The sequence below is a fragment of the Cyprinus carpio genome, chromosome A10 (genome assembly GCF_018340385.1).
Source record: "Cyprinus carpio isolate SPL01 chromosome A10, ASM1834038v1, whole genome shotgun sequence".
Taxonomy (NCBI): Eukaryota; Metazoa; Chordata; class Actinopteri; order Cypriniformes; family Cyprinidae; genus Cyprinus; species Cyprinus carpio.
This window is the reverse complement of record NC_056581.1, coordinates 6,311,151-6,331,970: the sequence shown is the minus strand read 5'-3', so window position 1 is coordinate 6,331,970 and position 20,820 is coordinate 6,311,151. Positions and strand designations below refer to the sequence as shown.

Genomic DNA, 20,820 nt, shown 5'->3' with positions numbered 1-20,820 from the left:
TTGACCACTTATTGCAGCCAAACTAGCAACGCTTTCTTGGTCAACCGGTGTGACATTTTGCTGGAGAAAAAAATGACTATGTTGGTCCAACAGCTAGACCAGCACCAGCATTGTTACTGTTAGCTATTAATAATACTTTCGATAATTATGAGCTAATTGTTATGTTATGTATATATGTTTTCTCTGTATCATAATTGAAAATAAAACTATATAAAAATGCTTTCGGTAGATGAAATAAAGCTGAACTAAAATATAAATATTAGACCAAAGAGTCCAAGTAAATAAAATGTTGGCTTGCATGGCAACGAACTGAAATAAGTTTTGAGTTGAAGTACTAAAATTAGGGATGGGCATTTTTCCAAAAATATTACATTATTGAGCTAATAAAAAAATTAATATTTAAATATTTTGTTGTTTGGATTTCATATGATTCTTATGGAGATAACTTAGTTTCACTTGACAAAGGTTGTACAAGACATGCTGATCAAAGTAATTCCAAACTTTGCTGCATAATGCCATTCTGCCATATACAGTCAGTTCCTGTTTACATATTCCATGGTGCCACCCAGTGCATTTAGTTTTAACTCAGGAGTTATAAGGGATTCACTACATTTATGGCTAGCAAAGCATCATTTTAGTTAAATTCGTATAGTGTTTTTATTTTTCAGATAATTATTGCAGATAGAATATTTGAATATTTGATTATTATTGTGTTTTTATTTTTCAAATAATTATTGCAGATAGAATATTTGAATATTTGTTTATTCGTTACAGAACTATTTATACAAAAACTAATGAAAATGACAAAATCATGTAACAAAATTACTAAAACGTTAAAACTAAATGAAAACTGAAAATACAAAAGCTAATTCAAAATATTAAGTCTATAATAGTATAAATAATACTTGTATGGTAGTCTAAGTTAGTCTTTCGCGCAATCAAATTGTCTGTAAACAGACTATCAGACTAGGGATTAGCCAAATGTCTTGGTACGGCATTAAACTGAAAGTGTTATCTTGGGAAAACAAATATTTCCAGCTCTGAGTCTTCAAAGAGTCTTTTCCTGACTGATAATGTGGTGGCAGACTATTGATTTGTCTGTCACTAGTCGCTTCAAACAAAGATGGCCACACATACTGCATGAAGAAAAAAGCTCGCCTATAGCTAAAATCCATGAAAACCAGATGAGACCAGAATTCCCTCTTTGAGATAAACTGGTCTGATAAACACATTTCCATCTCGCTTCTTATGATAAATTCCCTGACTGCCTGTAGTCATGCATAATAGACAAGAGCACTTCTTTTAAACCACTGAGTTTATGGTTGCTTCATTCATATTGAATCAGATGGACAAGCCAGTCTGGTTCTCATTTGCTAATACAACATAACAAACTAGTTTGCATTTGGTAGTATTTTATGTTGAAATACCCATTTATCACCTGCATTAATTGAGATATGTCGGTAAAATGAAGAGTCATGAACTCTGCAAAGCATTTGTTGACAAGTTCAGGTTCTTGTAGATGTGTGAAGAGCCCAGACTGACAGTGCAATACACCCGAGCCGTGTGCTTTCTGCTGTTACTTGACATTACCTTCACATGAATGAGCTGGCAAAGTTTGCAGTGTGGACATGAAGTGTAATTTTGTGCAGTTTGTTTTATGGCTAGGCATTAGAGATAGTGGCTAGCCCTCTAACTCCTTATGGAGCACTTTTATAAACCCCCCCTCAGATGGTTCCTCTGCCGCCTAGCCCCATACCTGGTGCGAAGCCATAACTGTAGGATGAGTTATGTCCCGGGACACTCGGTTCAAGTAGAAGTGTGCGCAACATGCAGATGCAGGGTTTTATACATTCCCTTAACATCTGTCATTAGCTGGCATAGTAATGGCAAGGGTGCACAGCCCGGCCCCTTTCTACCCATAACTCATGGAGAACAGAGACCAAAAAGGAAATTGAGTTATTCAGATCGATGGAGGTTGGAGAACCAGACCCAGCCCGGATCTCGCCCTTGTGAAAGAGAAGTACAGTTTAGCATAAGGTGAAAAAGAATACTTATTAAGTAGAATATATACTTTAGAAGAGTATAGGTAATGTTTTTGGAGACGTTATTTGCAATGTATTATAGTTTAAATTTGTATTTCCAAATTTCCAAATATACTTAATTTTACTTAAAAATTAAAACCAAAAATGTATAGATTGATGTTGAGTTTGCAAGCGTCACAATTGAAAATGAAAGGTGAATGATTCAACATAAGGCCATCAGGGGTTACTCATACTTCATTAAATAAATAACAAACAGTTAATTGTGCAGAAATACATAATACATGGAACAGTTTTAGACTATATTATTGATTGTTTATGTTGGGTGGTGGCTAAAGCTCAAAACACACAGCATGATTTTCGGCTGTCCCAGACAAAAGATTGGAATCGTGAAACAGTCGTGGCGATTTCTATGATGGTGGCTCCTAATGTCGTACAGTAAGAGAGGTTCAAAGATGGCCGTTGTCACAGTCTTGCGACCAAAGATAGCCTACAATAATTTTCTGGCAGTGTCAGAAATTCAGCATGTTCATCACACAGTGTGTTTGCAATTACGACCTACCTTTACTGACCAACCAGTAAAAATGTGACATGAATTCAACGCGACATGGCGCTAAAACATAAAACTGCTTACCTCAAGCTCTTATATTCCTTCTTCTTTCGCCACTTCCACTTTTTTCAGCACACATAAAAACTACAACTGTCAAAGTGTGATTCATTATGCTCTTTTTGTTTATCCCTAGCGCATGCTAATGACATTTTATTCTTCTATACAAACGTGCGTCGTAGCCTACGACTCAATAGGTGTCATCATCATACAGTCTACATGCATGTCGCACCCAAGTTTATTAGGTCCATGTCACACAGTGTGACCAGCAATGATCTTATAGGATTGCTAAAATCGTGCAGTGTGTAGAAGACTTAAGGGTGCTGTGCAGTGGTACGATGAAGCAGTCATAGCTGTGCTTTATTGTGAATAATACACAGCTGTTGACCAATCAAAATCGAGGGCTGGAACTAAGCGTTTTATAAGTAATTTTATAATTACTTCTAAGTGTGTTAAGTGTCATGAAAGTACACTTAAGTGGCTTTTTATTTAATTAATTTTATTATTATTATTTTAATTATATTATCTACAAGTAATTTTTTATTTAAAAAATATACTTTTAAGAAGTAAAGTGCACTTTGAAAACACTTTTTCAAAAGTATGGATATAAATATTATACTTTTTGTGATATGATGATAAACAAATGTTTTTGTGCTCATTTTAGATGGAGGAGAGAAGAGATGCTGTGATCTCCAGCCTGGTGAAGTACCTTGGTCCAGAGGCGTCCACCTACATTCACTACGAAGAAAAGGTATGTGGCAAATTTCAGCCAATATGTGCGCTGAGTCACAGAAAGTATAGTCATTGCCTTGCGAAACCCATTGCTTCAGCTTTATTTAGTAGCAGCTAGGAGCACCTGGAGTGTACGGGAAAACAGTGCTGGTGGCTTGCGTTGTTATACACAGCAGAAAAATGTGGAAAATAGACTCAGGAAGACACTAGCTTTTTTTATTTTAGGTCATTTTGTTGACACCACTGAGTCTGTGGAGGTTTGTGTCTCTGCAACTGTCTGACTAACTTATGTTAATGTTTGATTGTGGAGAAATTGGGTTATTTTATTTTTACAGCATTATTCATTTCAAGAAAAATATGCTGTTTTAATAAATGGTCATTGATTCTTAGCTAATCCCCATCCACTCTGGACATTTTTGCTAACTAAGATAACTCATAGAAATTAGCTGGAAATGTATGTCAACAATGTGATTTTCAGTAAAATGTGCTCATAAATTGGTAAAAATGAATTGAATATTGTTCTTAACAGGTCTGGAATGAATTGTAACATTGCAAATAATTCTAAATTCTGCTTTTGTTTAAATAAATAGTTAAATTATGCAGTAAAATTGATCTGACAAATGGCAGACGGCAACAGTTGCTAAGGTAGGACTGAACACAAACTTTTTTAAAGTGGGGCTCAAAGGATTTTTAGCAGATTTTTTAATTTGAATAACCTCAGTTCAACAACAAATCATCCCAACTGTATTGCAAATGTATTCATGGAATACAATTTCATTTAGATGGCAAACCGAGTATTTTATGCATTTATGAATTGAACCTCAGGCAATGTCAACAGCATGACCGAATTTATGGAAATTATATTACAAATGTCATTCAGACAGAGCTGCAGAAATGTTTTATATGCAGTTTGTAAAAATTAGGCTGCTAAGTGTAGTTATTTTTTAAGACTCCCTCAACCCTTCATTTGATGTCCTCTGGTGGGTGCAGTGTTTAATTGTTTAATTTACACCCTAACCAGTATGATGTCATTTTATTTGAACTCATTTCTACCAGTAATTGATACATGCCTGGGCAATTGGTTTGGAAAATGAATGGATTTAAGAGTGGCAGTGAAAACATCTTTTAGTCTTGAAAGGATCGCAATGTCAAAGCTCTCAGTTTCCCACTGAATGAGTCAGCATGTGAAAATAACACACATTGTCTAGAATCAGGCATGAAACCTATTAAGACCTGCTAGAGTCATCACCTCTGTCCAGTCTCCTGTATGACTCTGACGAGCCTCCGCGTGACACTCACCACGTGCGTCAACTGAAATGGAAATCTCTGCGGCCACCTCTATTCCTCATTGACCAAAGCCGAGAACCAGTCCTCCACTGTGCCTGAAATGCACCATTTCACAAAAAAAATGGGAATTTATTTCCCCTGAGAGGTAAAATGGTGCCATAGACCATACAGGAGGTCATAATTTAGATTGACAAATGGGCACATTGGTTTGACAGCAATCAGCTTCAACAGTATGTTAACATTTTACCACCTTGGTGTGAAAGGGGTGTCAGGCCACTTTAGCACTATAAGTGAAAAGGGAGAATTGCCTTAAGCAACTCTGTGGCCTGTGGATGGAGAGATCGGAAGAGGATGATGGGACTACTGATGGCAAGGCCATTTTCCAGTGAGCTGCAACTGAAAAAGGAAATACACTACGTGTACTTTTTCAAGTAGAGAATTACCCAGAGTGCCATGAGAGGTCTCATGCACTGGGCTTATGGTGCATTGTGGAAAGCAAAGGTGCATCAACTAAAAATATATCCATGGTGTTTAATGCATATAGTGTGAAGGAGCTGAAGCACATTATTTCCGTTCCGCCCTTACAGAAGGGCTGGGCGATATGGCCAAAAAATCATATCTCTGTATTTTTTGGCTGAAATGCAATATACAGTATATTTCTCTGTATTTTCTACATTTTCTATTTGGATTTATATTTATTTATATAGCCTGCCCAATGTTGTCCAATAAAACAATGTTTATATTAAAGGCAATGAAAACAAATATAGTGAAAGTAGGCTATACTATCTATTATGTGCAAAAAAGGGGGCTAAATTCACATTACATTCTAACATTGCAACAATCTAAAAGCTTTTTAAAACAGAAGTTCAATTCACTAAACTAAAAATGAAAGTAAATAAACACAAGAGCACAGATTAGTTACATTATATTTTGATTACCCCATTACTGTTATCTGCTATCATAAAATACAATTGTAGTTTTAAAATTCTACATATGACGCTCTTATTCTATTGCGCTCCATCTGTTTGGCGCTCATTCAATTAAGTCTTAGAGTCTTTAAATAATTTAATAATAAAAACTTAATTTTATGAAGGCCAGTGGTGGCGCTAGGGCGGGGCCGGAAACTTGCTTAGCCCCTGTTTTTTAACTCCCAGTGTCACTTGCATTAACATTGAAAAATAAACATTAAAACCTAAAAAATGCCTAAAATGTGTCCCATAAACAACTGACATTATGGGGGAGGGGTCAGTTAGGCACGCTTAGGTACTTTCTCTCAATTTAATCAGTTTTTTAGCACCCCCTCTGAACTGTTAAGCTCGCCCCCTTAGTACCTCCAACAAAAAAAATCATGGAGCCGCCATTGATGAAGGCCCATTTCCTATGGAGATAGAATTGTGGCATAATTCCAAATAATTAGATTATGATCCACAAATAAATGTACAGATATTAACAAAAATTTTACATTGACAAGTGAATAGAATGAGATCCACAAATAAATGTTAGAGTTTCACAAACATGAATTAAATTTACAAATAAATAAAATGAGATTTGCAAATAAAAAAACATAATCACAAATATCTTATGTCACAAACACAACTTTACCTGGCATTCATTTGTGAATTGCTTTCTGTGAATTTGCGGATCTCTGCAGATATTTGTGTATTTTGAAACATTTCTGGCATCAAGACGCTGACAAATCCACAAATGCGTGACTCCACCCACACGTCTAATCAAGCCAATCAGACAACAGCCACACTTCATTGACCAATCCAACCAGTCAAGCCGTTTAACTGATGTATATGAGCAGTTATGCGGATCTAACAATGTATTAAGCATTAAAAATAATATTTTCAAACATTAATTAAAAGTATTACAAAGTTATTGCCATTGTTTGGGGAGGAAAAAAATATACGTGGGTACTTTTTGTTAAATGTGGTGCAGGTGTGTTGAATATAAACGCATAAAATGTAAGACGAGATATTTATCGGTTAAAACACTTGATCACGCAAACAATATTTCATATGAATCGGACTTACTAGTTTTGATGGTAAGTCAAAGTAAATGCACAGTTTTTATTTACATCCTCCACTCACAAATGCCCAGTACATGCTGCAGTGATTCTGAAGCTGGTACCCAGTTAAACATTTGGGCCCATTGATATTATACGTGTTATTATGCGCTATATTTGTCACTGTGATTGTGCTTTAAAAGGGATAATAAGCCATTGTGCCATGTCTACTCTGCTTGTTGTCGTGCTGTGCTGCAACAGCTGTAACTGCAACTGGAGGCATCAAAGCTAATGCGTGAATCATTTGTTCTTTATCGTGTCCTGCCTCCAGAACGTGCTACGATTGGTCAGCGAAATTTGGCTGTTATCTCATAATTCCATCCATCAATTCTCCAAACCACTTGTCCTGTCTAGGGTTGTTGGAGCCTATCCCAGTCTCAGACCCTGGACCCTGGACACATGGCCAGTTTATCCCATAATTTCAACTCTTTATTTCATACCTATACCTTTTTATTGCATAATTTCGACTTGTTAATTATGACTTAATATGTCAGGTTCAACTTTTTCTGTCATATTTATGACTTAATGTCTCATAATTTTGACATTTTAGCTCATAATTATGACTTAATCATTTTGAATTTTTATGTAAATTGACATGACATAATTTCGATTTATGTCATAACTATGATTTCATTTTTTGTTATGTAGTGGAAATGGGCTTCCATATAATTATTTAGACAAAAAGATGTCATTTTATCCAAAACCCTTTAAAATATTTTCCCAGTCCATTTTTTTTAAATCAATAGAAATGACTCCCACTTTCTGAGTTCAGGCTATTTTATTTATTTACATACTTACATTGGTTTACCATTACTGTATCTGCTATTGGTAATATATTTTTTTTATTAATCTTGATATACTACTGTGTATATATAATTAAATAGGTCTAAAGTGTTCAGCTTTGATACCAGATAACTGTTTTATGATAGAAGTATTCTAGCAAATGTAATATAATCATTGTGTCAGGAGTATAAAATGGATCTTCATACCTTTGATCATGAAATGGCAATCCACAGATACTGCAAGTCCAGGGTCCGTGCTAGGCATCCAGTGCATAATGTCCAACTGCATTTTTAATACACAAAAAAATTATAAATCAGAGAAACGTTTTTTTATTATACATTTTTTTTTTTGTAAAGCTTCCGTGAAGACGGCAGTTGCGAGCAAGTGGCAAATTCAAACTAAACAGACATTTAAGGGAAACCTCACCACAAAATAATTAAGGCAATAAAAGAAGTAAGACAAAAATGTTTTAAAAACCTTAACCAGTTTGTTAGTTTCTCTTATTATCCAAAACAATCGTACGCTGACATAATTAAACAATTGTACACCATTTTTGAATCAAGTTTTATTATTTTATTAGCTAAACCAAACGCAAAGCTTCGGCCAAGAAAAAATAGTTCAAGCAAGAGTACAGCGCCGACTGCTGTTACCCAGATGAGCCTGTGTTATTAGCTTTTACAGGTTGTTATCCAGGAAAAACATACCTCGGAATGTCATGACTGACCATCAGAATCAACAATCAGAATCGAAATTCCACAGAGCCATGTAATAATGATGAATAATGACATGAATAATGAATAATTCTTCATTAAATTAAACTAGAAATAATTTCTAGACCTTTTTATTTAGTTTGAACATGAACTGAAGGGAACATTTAGTCTAATCCACATAGAATTTATTGAAGTGACCTTATTAAAAGAGAGAATAGGAGGTTTGCAGGCAGTTATGATGATGTGAAGCTGCAGTATATATAAAAATAACCTGCTCATTGTGAAGAGAAACAAAAAGACTGTCTGCCAAATGTTGTCTGCCAGAGATTTAAAAGTTCTGTCAGTGTCAATGCAAATAGGACCTGCATATTAAAGCTGTCTCTCCTGGGAATTAAAGAACAGGCCACATCACAACCACAGAGTCCAAATGTTTCCTAGATCATTTATTAGCCCAAAATTAGAGTTCACAATGACACTGACTGCTGCAAAATGTTAATTGTTGTGTTGTGTTTTTTTCAGGACTGGGCAAAAGAGGAGTGGAGTGGAGGCTGTCCTGTGAATGTAATGACCCCTGGGATGCTAACATATTACCACCCGAGTCTTCGAAAGCCCTTCGGCAGGTAAACCAGTCCACTGCACTGGCCAAATCCCTTTATATCCAACAAAGCTATTTCAGAGCCCCAGTGTCTCATTTCTTTCAAGAAATGAAATGAAAATTGTGTCATTATGTATTTACCCTCATGTCTTTACAAACCCAGTGGTATTTTTCCACGGAACACAAAAGGAGTTTTCTTTTTCCCAATACAACGGCAGCTCATAGAGTGACCATAGCTGACAAGTTTCTAAAAAGCACCATAAAAGTAGCCCATTCGACTCCAAGCCTGTATTAAAACTCAAATGCCTTCTGAAAACTTTGAATACAGAGCACGGGTCATATAGATTACTTCTGTCTCTTGGAGTGAAAAAACTGGACTGAAAAAAATCCAGTTCTCTGAGTGCAGTAAAAGTGGCTCACAATTTCATTTGAGTTGTGATCAGGTCTTAGTCCACTATCCATTTTTGTTGTGCCTAGACTACGAAATAGTAATAATAATAATATTAATAATATTCGCAGTAGTCCAGGCACCAAATAAATTGTAATAATTATTAAATAAAATGTTATATAAATTGTAATAACTTTTATTAGAATATATATGTCAGGGAGTCTCACGGGTGCGTTCCAAATGGGATATATCGCCCTCAGAAGGGCACTTATCTAAACAATCATGGCCACCATACTGAAGTGTCATTCCAAACCAAACCAAAGTGCTCAAAACTGGCGACTTCAAAGGGCCCTTTGGAATGAAGGATTTCGAAGGGTAAAAATGATGGACACTTCAAGGCTCCATGATCCTTTGCTCAGACTCTTTTCATTATGACGGCGGGCCTCTGGGTTAGGCAGGTGATGATGATGCAGAAGGTCACTTAGAGAACAGTTGATTGGTCCCCTACAACCCTTCAACCCCTTTGAAGCGATTAGGGGATAGGGATGCTCCCCTTCCGAATGGAACGCAGGGTCAAGTCACCCCAGTCATCAGCACCCATGTTCACCAGATCCCAATCACCTGACTACTGATCACCCGCCACCTGCTTGCAGCTCATCAAGCTCCCCTTTATCTGCTCTTCTGCCTCCACACTCCCCTCCTCGTCTGGTCTACCGTTCATATCTCTGAACTAACCAGACTCTACTACCTAAAACTTACCTGTGTGTTTGCTTACCTAAGAGGTTCCTGTGCTCCAACGCTCCCATTTTTCTGCACCGATCTCACTCCTCTCCCTGATCATCCTGCAACAAAACAAAGATCCTTTCACAAAGATCCTTTAATAATAGTTATTAATTATTATTTCACTTTTTGTCAGACATATGAACTGACATGTATGGGAAAGAGGAGTGTTAAAATTATTAATGTAAATGTTAAAAAAAGAGGAAAAATAAATAAATATATATAACATACATGTTTGGAATTACATGAGTAAATCGACAGTGTTCATTTTTTGGGTGAACTATTGGCTGTTGTTTTGTCATCAACACACATCTCCTTGGACTTTAGCCAGACGTTACCTGCAGATAAAGATAAACGTTGAGAGAAGTTACATAAATGCCCATTTTACCTCAAAGTCAAATGCTATCCGAATGCATGACTAGATGTCAAAAGGACAGCGCTCTCAGGGGAAAACGTCCTCAAAAGCTATTTGAAATGGCCCGGTTAAGCGATTGACAGGGCTGAACTAATGCTCGCCCAAGGAGAACAAACAGAAAGAACGTGCAAGAGAGAAAACGAGAGCGTGCTGTGGCTGGAGTGGATGGGAAATTTCCATAATAGAATTAAATCCATCGGGAGAGGAATGAGTTCATCATATAAAGGTGGTTGAGGCACGTACAGACTTCCCATTTTGTCTGGTACCTGTGTGGGCGATGAGCCGTTTCTGGAAGGAGGGCTGTAATCTGTCCTTGACCCACTTGGAAACAGATGAGATCTTGAAGCTCTTGATCTCTCGGATGCTACAAGACTCTTTCATGCATTAAATCTCCATCTATTCTTCCTCACTGTAGCTTCTGAAAATTTTAATGATTTCTATTAGATGTTTAATAATTAAAAGGACTAAAGCATAAATTAATTACTGGTCCTCTAGCACAACGCCTCTGAAGTATCCCAGTCAAGACTTCTCAAGAGACTTTTGTAGTACAGTGTAGTACATGAAAAAGGTTTTTGTGAATTCTTTAAAATCCACCGCTGACCATTTAACATGTTAATTTAGTGCATGTAACTCTAAGTCAAAAAGAGTTCTGCTTTATGAAGAAATTTTATGAATACATCTTTCTCAGCTGATATAAAAATTAAATAATGTTTGTATGTTTTTGACATCTTTCTTTCGGTCTGAAATGCTGATTGAGTGATTACACAAGGCAGCATTTCAGTAAGTTGTACTTCATCTTTCAACATACCTTCTGATGTTCATTCATGTTTATTTAGCATGAATGACTTGTAACTTGTATTAAAGTGGATAAAGCTTGAACTACAGCAATCTGTCACTCCACATTCAAAGTATCAAAAGGGCATTTATCGGTTTGAATTTTGTGATAAAATGTACAGGGTTTTGAAAGCTGAGATCATAAAAGTTTCTAGGCATTTAAGTCAAAAGTACACAAGGCAGCACTCTGAAATACTGCACTGAAGTTACATCATATATTGAGATTTTGCTCTCAGCCAAAACTATTTGCTATGGAAACAAAGAATAAATTCAGGCGAGCCCAAAGGCTGTCCCATTAGATTTACCCAAAACAAATTATATCTCATGTTTTAACCACTATAGAGACATCAGAGCCAGCAGCAAATTCCAGAAGAGCTAGGGCCGAGGTGAGGGGCTGCTCTCGGAGGGTTCATGAGCGTTGAAGGGCTTGCTGGTGCCCGGATCTCACATCTCTAAACAACAAAAAAAAAAAAAAAAAAAAAAAAAAAAAAAAACTGAAGCCCAGCAAATTTTCAAATAGGCATCATCTTTATTAACAAACTGCACATTTGAAGTCTAAACAACTACATTCTCGCCTAAAAAAACTCTTAAAACTACATTTTGTGACAAAACCAGCATTATTTATGAAATTATAGTGGATTTGGGCATCTTGCCCATGACATGGCCTGTGCTGTGAAATACCGCAAATGGAGAGGAAACGGTTGGAACTCTGTTATCAATAGAATGTTGCACTCCTCTCAACCAATCAGATTCGAGGACCAGAAAAAACTGATTTAAAAAATAACGCTGTATTACACTTTTATTTTATCTTTTGATGCTTGAAACCCCCTTATATATATATGGGTCAAAGACGAAAAAATAAAAGTGTATTACAGCTTTAATTTTTTTCCTCCATACATGTCTCCTGTTTAAATTCATTATTTTTTTTCAGATGAAAAAATTGTCTATCTTAACTGTATATGTGACCCTGGACCACAAAACCAGTCTTGGTCAAGTGTCAATTTTTCGAAATCTTGAGATTGATACTCATCTGAAAGCTGAATAAATAAGCTTTCTATTCTTGCATGGTTTATTAGGATCGGACAATATTTTGGCGAGATACAAACTATTGAAAACTCGGGGAATCTAAGGGAGCAAACAAATCTAAATATTGAGAAAAGCGCCTTTAAAGTTGTCCAAATGAATTCTAGCAATGCAGAGCTAATTCAAAAATGAAGTTTTGATAGAGGGACGTAGGAAATGGGACAAAAGGCGGCAGAACATGCTCTTTACCTGATAAGCCTAATGATTTTTGGCAAAAAAAAAAGCAAAGGCTCTTCTTGAAGGCTCTTACCAGTGTTTGTTGCTAGGCAGCGTGCCAGACACGCAAAGGCGACACACGCACCCACCGTACACACAAAAAACTAAATATGAGACAATAGGACTCGCGCGAGACAGAGAACGGCCAGAAAACTGGCTACGCGCCAGGGGCGCGCAGACCACCGGAAACAGACACAAGCTGTAGGATGGTCCTTACGGAGCACAAGCATAAAAGCAATGGTGCGCGGGGAAAGGCTGTCCTTCGGACCGAAAAAAAAAAAAACGTGAACAGCAACAGTATAACGGGCAACAGTGAGAAGTGTGAAGCCAAAATGCCTCATCAGAGAAGTGGGTGACAGCGGAAATTTAACCCAGAGAATAGCGCGCAGCATCCAGGAGTAGAGAGACAGAAAGATAGAGAGAGATAGATCTAGACTATGATACTGGGTTAGTCTACTTATTTGGGGGCAAAAACAAATGATTTGTAGGATTTAACTGTACTGGTCACTACGAAGAACACCGGAAGGTAGCAGCACATGGGAGTACAAGGGGGACGGAGAAGAGGGCGATAGGGTGAAAGGGGGTGACTGGGAGGGGGATCTTCGGCCGAAAAGTTTGGTGGAAAACTGCGGGACGAGACCGCGAATAGAGTAGGCGGCGCTATGGCGCGCGCTGCGTGAGGAGGCAGTAGGGCCACGAGCCGTGCAAACAGAGCTTTAGCGGGCCAGATCTCGCAGGCGGTGGAAAAAGAAAACAAACCGCTTATTATTAGGGCGGGAGTCGGTTCACGCAGAAAGCGAGCATAGGTGGAAAAGCACGGTGGAGGTAAGGGGATATCCTCCGGGTTTCATGAACGTCCACACATCCATAATGCTGAAGACAAAACTGCATGGTGGATGCGAAACAGCTTTGCATGGAGAATATGTTGTTGAATGCAGCAATAAGCGTTTTCTGAGAACCCAATTAAAAAGTTATTTTTGTTTTAAATTCACAGCAGACATGCATGTGTGCAATATCTTCTGGAGGTTTTCTGATCTGGTTTTATATGCGCATAAATTAACCAGCCCTATTAAGTTAATAGGACTGTCCCAAATTAGCTATCTGCTTTTTTTAGTAAATAAATACCTTTTAATGAAGTTCCTATTTTGTACAGTCACTTTTCAATAAAAGCATCTGCTGAAATGCATAAATGTAACTGATAAATTTAGCGTAGTTTTCAAAGTTTACAATTTACCACAGTATAATTTTTACTTTCATTTAATCTATACTTTTATATTTTAATTATTACTTTGAATATTGTAAATAATAATAAAGTAATCCTTTTTTATTTATTAGTACACTTATAGACATTTTAGATTATTTTAGATATTGTATTTTTGTTCAAAAGTTTGGGGTCAGTTTACAACGATTTTTTAAACGTAAAAAAAAAATGTTTTTAAGACGTCTCTTTCACACGCACCCGCGCATTTATTTGAACAAACCTACAGTAATTAGAGTAATATTGTTAAATATATTTTTTTACAATTAAAGCAACTGTTTGTATTTACATTATTTTCAATGTAACTTATTCTTGTGAAGCAACTCTGGATTTAGCTTCATTTACTTAGCCGTCAGTGTTACATGCTCTTTCAGAAATCATTTTAATGATCTGCTTTGTTTATATGCTATTTTTTTAAAGAACAGAATTTATTTGAAATAGATGAAATAGAAAACTACAAAAGTCTTGGTTGTCATTTGTCAGTTTAATGCTGCCGCCTAAAAGTTTTCCTAAACCCCACACTTACTATATTCACCTGAAATGTGGTTTAAATTATGATGGACAGCCCTAAAAATGGTTTTTATCAATTTAACACATCCTTGCTGAAATAAACGTATTGATTTATGTTAAAAAAAAAGGAAAGACCAAAAAAAAAAATTACTGACCCCAAATTTACTGACCAGTAGTGTTTATGTGTATTACACAAATATTTATATTTAAAAAAACTTAGCTTCTTTTTTTTTTTTTTTTTTTTTACTTTTTATCATCAAAGTATCCTAAAAAAGTAGCCCAGGTTCTGTAAAAACAAAATGATTTAAGCAGCAGAAACTGTTTTCCAACTTTGATAATGAATCATCATATTAGAATGATTTCTAAAGGATCCTGTGATAATGATCCCTAAAAAAGTCAGCTTTGCAGCACAGAAAAGTAACTGATAATTTAAAAGTCTAATAAACGGTAAAAACAATTATTTAAAATTTTAATAATACTATCACAATATTACATTTTTTTCTGTCTTTTTGATCAAATAAATGCAGGCTTGATTAGCCCGAAGAATAGAAATTCTTTCAAAAACATTAAAAATAGTAATGTTTCCAAACTGGTGACGTGTACGGTGGTGTAATTATATTATATATATATATGTATATAGATATATATATATCATATATAAATATTAGTTTTATCTAAGACCTTTATGTGGTCAAGGCCCCAAGCCTAAAAGATTCATGACTGCTTATAAGCACAACGTTAGATTTAGTTAACTAATTAGCCATTATTCATTTTGACAAGCATTCAATTATAATACCAAAGTCTTTTATATTACCAGTCACCTTGACATTTTCCAACATCCTGGGTCTTTGATACCTCAGGCATAGTGCTATTCAAAGGATTAAAGGAAGTTTTAGGAAGGACTTGATTTTAAACCCGTTTTAAACCCTGATTAATAATTAAGTGTCGTGCTCCCTTTCATTGTCAGTCTTCTTTTGTCAGGATTCATTGGGCCGGCACAGGAGACAGGGTCTACCCAATGGTGGGTGGATACATTAATGGAGCAATTCAGGCCGTTCAGATGGCGGCTCTAATTGAGGGTCAGCGATCAGGCATGTGTCCTTCGTCTCTGTACGAAGGAGGACACTGTTGAACGCACGTGCGAGCTTCTATGAAACAACAAGTGACCCAAGAAAAGCTTCAAAGTGTACACGTCTAAGTGTTAACCTTCTTTGGGGTGGTAATGACGGCAGTTGCTCTGGTGTACAGCCCCTACCTGTTGGCCCAACACCAGGAACTCGATTTAAATGGTTTTAAAAGGAGATTATTGGCACCACTTAGCGAAATGTGCCTTAGGAAAGGCACAACAAACTAACAGTAATTACAGTTAATGTCAATTGAACCATTTGACATGATAATTACAACACATTTTCTGAATGCTGAACAGCATTCAATGACAACAGAGTGGTATTGATTGATAATGGAAAAGTGTATAACAAGAATAGAGGGCGCAGGATGCGCTTTGGCGGAGGTGTCGAGAATAAGAGGGATTGGGAGAAGTCAGCCAAAGAGAAAAGAGTATTTCACTATGCACAGCAAAGTTTACTGGGAAAGTTAACGGAGACTTTTTTTTTTTGTAAATCGGGCATGCCAAGGGAAATTTGAATATAAAGTCGGTTAATCAGGCGTTAAGTTTAACTCATCAGCATTCTAAAATCGAAACATCCTTACAGTATGAATCACCTTGTCGATAACGTGCACTTACTAATGATAACTGAATCTTTTTCAGCTGGACATTTCGCATATTTGATTTTTCTCATTGTTTTGGGTGCAAGCAAACATAGAATTGTAAAAATATGTAGGTGAAAGGAATATGAAACATCAAGCACAGAAGTGAAGCAAACACACAGTGAGCTACAGTCGTGATGAAGTTTTTTGTCAAGCTAAAGTGCTCTCCCTTCTTTGAATCTCTCATGAGAAATCTCTAGTGTTGGTTTAGGACATAATCTTAGACGGTTGGACACTTAAAGTGTGGTAAGGCCTCTTCTTGACCATGTCAGATGAGTTTACATGTACTCTCAGTGTGCATGGAGACACTGCACATCCCTTTAGTTAATTAACCATATGGTCCATGAACATGTGTCCCACTAGTAATGACAAAAACGCGTAATACATGAAATTTATTGATGGACACACCCACATTTATGACGTGTTTAACATAGTAATTATATTCAAAACTTTATCTCAGAAACTCGTATTCTCTTATACAGTTTCCCATCACATGTCATGACACTAAATATTACATATGTATACTCACCTTTACAGGTGTATTACATTATGTGGTACGGACATGTGCTCACTTTACACACTGTTATTGTAATGTTCGTTCGTTCATGTTCACTGCGTCTCATGCAGAATAGACAGCAGCATGCAGCTAATAGACATTTATGCGCGTCCCCATTTGTGACAAGTTATGTTTGGAAAGGCAAGTATAGTGTAGCCCAGCGGCAACTCACATTATTAAACCTTCGTTATCTAAAGGGAATAGTTCACTACACAAATGTGATTTCATTAATTACCCACCCTCTGTGTTTTCCAAACCTTAAGGCCGTTCGTTCTATCTTCGGGAACGCTCAATTCAATATTTTTGATGAAGATCTGACAAAGCCTTCCTGACCTTGCCTAGACCTACCGCAATCACTAACCGACACCACTATTGGCCCAGCAAAGGTTTATTTATAGTAGACACTTATCCATTAACATAGATCCTATGCTACAAAACATTCAATTGGTCAAATTCCAATTCACATTGATAGCCACAAACATATATTTGGTTTGTGTGCACAGACAATAGCAAATACTAATAAGACACCTCATGTCATATCTTTGACGGTGCATTCACCGGCAGTCCCACGCCTGCACACATGTAACTTGCTGCTGGAGAATGTACATCCCGAGGAATGGAGTAATTAATGGCCGAATTTTCAGTTTTGGTGTGTAAATCAAATACTTCCTTCGTTATTTTAATCACATTTTGTTCTTTTTGTCGTTTCTTAAATGTAGTTTCAATACATCGTTGATAATAATAGAGCACAAAACTACCCACACCCTATATCATTATATGTAAAATTCTGCACCACAAAAATGCCTTAATCCATATTGTTTATTTTGTTATTTTTTCTACAAAAAAACCTTGTGCAATCGATAAAATCTTCATGATAACAATGTTATTCGTACTTCTTATATTCTATAAACGGTATGTTCTAAAGAGCATTAAATCATAATCTATGATACCTTTTGTCTCATCTCATTATTTTAACAAAAATCCAAACAACGGATGTAATTTTGTGAAATAACAAGAATGAACCACCGGATCAGAAGTACCATCTTAACAACTCGCAATGACTCAGATGTTATCAGCTATCCTACACCCACTGTACCGCCTTGGCTCGTGTTACATTTTGTCGTGAACTGAGACATCAATTTTGAACAATGCCTGCTGAACTGCGACATTTTCATTCACAGGGCTTCATCGGACGAGGGCATTGGAGCTTCGATACATTTGATTCTCTGAGTGAGGGAGATTTTTGCGTACAGAATCAATGGGTAAATTGCAGTTGTTCATTCACGAATTCCCACTGTTAAAGACAATTTAAAACGTTTGAAACTAATGGGTTTGTCATGATTCAACACAAACCCTTTCCCATTCGCTACCCGTCCTTCAAGTAGAGGCTCATCCAGGGTTTGGCCTGGCTTTCAATCGTGATATTAGTATTTGTTGTCTTGTTTAAATACTCATGCATTCTGTGAAGGCACCACATAGTACATGGTAGAATGGGATTTTTTTACCTTCACCGCGCCTGACTGCTGTGCTTATATAGGCACAACGTGGTTGTGCCCTAAAAGACAAGAATTGTTTTCCACACCGAGCGCCATACGGCTTGGTTGCAAGTACAACTGTGGACTGTAAGCACAAATCCTTTTAATAATCCTCATAATTAAACCGCGAAACATAATTATTATCAGCGCCACATATCTTGTTAAAACGCAACTTGAAATTGTTGACTGAAATTTCATAGTTGGCTCGGTCTCAGCTGCTGCTCGGTGGCCATGCAGACATATAATTACGATGTTTTTTTGCCTAGGTGAAGGGGATAAGGCCAGACATCATAGCAGTCACCCCAAAACCAGATTGAAACACAACCGTGAGGACTCCGAAAGTTATATCGTCATCAACCCTGAAGCGCCGCTCTCGTGCCCACCCCTATCGGCCGCGACTGTCAATCTGGTGTTCAGGGACTTGAGTAGACCTCCAGCACACCTAGACTTGCAAACACGTTTGTAAAAGTCCTCTTAATGGGTGCTATATTCGCTCTGGTTGCACACACAGATTTGTGGAAAGAAAGCAAGGGGAAAGCGAGGGTTTTAAAACTATAGACAATGCCAGATCTGGATCAACTGTAAGCCAGACTGCTACCACGGGCGGAGCTTATGAAATAAACTATCCATCTTTGCAGGATCAAAAACCCTCACGGGCCCGTGTGGGCGCCAAATGACCAGCACTTGACACCTCTCGAGGCCGTGTGAGGCGATGTATTTTGTAGACCCCCCACCCACAGCCGAAAGTCCCTGTGACGTGTATTTTAACGCGCCTAATGCTTGATGTTTGTTTATTTACCTGAGTTGATAGAAATTTAACGCTCTCACCCGCTAAGATTTCGCGTCTCCAATTGAAGCTAGGTTGACCCATCCAGGCGGCCACCTCAGCCCCTCGACGCATTATTTGTCTTCATTATCGCTGCCCTCGCAGGGGATCAACTTTTCATTTTCCCTGCTTGCAACGCCCACTGACGCCATCAGATCAATCCCTAGCGCTGACACGACGTGGTTCTTGTAAGCATCCCAATTTATGGGCTCCAGTGCGGTGGCTTACAGATGACACAGCCGGCACTTCCTCCGCTTCACTCTGGCCAGAAGCCACAGGAAAGATGAGGTCTCTTGTGATTGTTGAAATGGTTCTGATTTTTTTCCATTCCATTTGCTAGATTACCTCCACATCCAGCCGGATGGCCACAAGAATCTTCATTAGAAGCCACTCCGCTGTGTAGGATATTATTAGGCTAATTATTTTGGACATCCCACAAGCAGCTTGTGTACATCTGAAAGGACATCCCGCGCCTCAAATAAATTGCATAATTGGAACAACTTGTCCCAGGCTTTGGCAGATTGCCTGCATTGGTTTTGCTGGTTTTTGCAAAGCATGTCTTGATCCAGAGCAATACACAACGCTTGCAATTATGGTATTTTGGCAGTGGAGTAGGACGGCGCCCGGAGGTACGTAAGCTTTTCTACTCGGGGTCATGCCGGTCCGGCTTTCTTTTGGGATATTGACACTGTCGGCCACACGTGTTTTGTATGATACATCATGAGAGACTCGATGATATGTCTGGTTTTGGGCCTGGTTGGAGTTTTGTTTGGCACACAAGGGTTTGAACTCAACATGCCCCAAAATGAGCCCTAGAGGACCCTGTTTTCTGACGTGCGAGGGACAAAAAAATGAGGCCATCAACTACCAGTGCGTAGGATGTTTTGGTTGTATTCCTTGCATTTTAGATTTACCCATGTCACCTGGTAATGAAAAATTTTAAATATTTTTCAATGTGGTAAATTGCTGTTTTCCATCAAAAAGATTTTGGTAGTTTTTGAATGTAAAATATTTTAAAATGAAATATTTCATTATATATACATAAAATAGTCACATTTTTAAAACATCCAGTCTTTTTACACAGTTTTAAAGCACTCAAGACGACTCTTCAACAACTTTATATGTTCATTATGGATGCAAAAGACCCCATAGAAAAGACAGCTCACCAAAGCTGGTTCTCAAAAGGGAGCCTATAGATGCGTATTTCTTTCTTGATTAAACCTTTGCAAAACCCTCTTCCGCTGACCGGGAGCCGATGGCTGATCTGGAACCACTCCATGCATTTCAACTGCAGAAAAAACAGCAGCAGCGCCTAAAACCTGCTGGTCTTGCAGCAAGGAATCTTAAATGTATATGTATTTATGGATGTATTGGTTATTTGTATATATAGATAACAATTGCAAGACTGATGCAAAAGAAGAAAACTATAAACGCCTGCGGCGGCATGTTCACGTTGGAACGGCCCTATCCTTCATGTTCAGTTGGAAGGATTGAAAAAGTCTCATACTCAACAAGACTGCATTTATTTGATCAAAAATACAGTAACAACTGTAAAAGATTGTGAAATATTATTACAATTTAAAATGTGAAGGTTAAATCTTTCGTGAATCGATTGCAATTAATTTTGACGTTATACTTCTGACCACTGCTTTATTATTTAACCAAGTTAATTGTTAACCAAGTTTAATTGGATATATAATGTTACATTCTCAAAATTTTGTTGGGGTGGTAAGAGGGGCCCCTGAGATAACTTATTACTCAAGGTTGCTCTTTTCATAGCTCAGAAAACTGGAGTTCTCAGTTGGATGTCGAATAAAGTTAAACTGAATCA

General features: G+C 37.4%; 1 protein-coding gene across 1 annotated transcript in view; it reads left to right on the top strand.

Moving 5' to 3' along the window:
- Positions 1–15,437, top strand: part of LOC109097312 (amine oxidase [flavin-containing] A-like) — a 34,323-nt gene extending 18,886 nt beyond the window's left edge. The window contains exons 10-12 of the mRNA XM_042764552.1: positions 3,311–3,397; positions 8,746–8,846; positions 15,287–15,437. Of these exons, the coding sequence (XP_042620486.1) occupies positions 3,311–3,397; positions 8,746–8,846; positions 15,287–15,437 (339 nt within the window). The remainder of the gene's footprint in view (positions 1–3,310; positions 3,398–8,745; positions 8,847–15,286) is intronic.
- Positions 15,438–20,820: the final 5,383 nt, after the last annotated feature.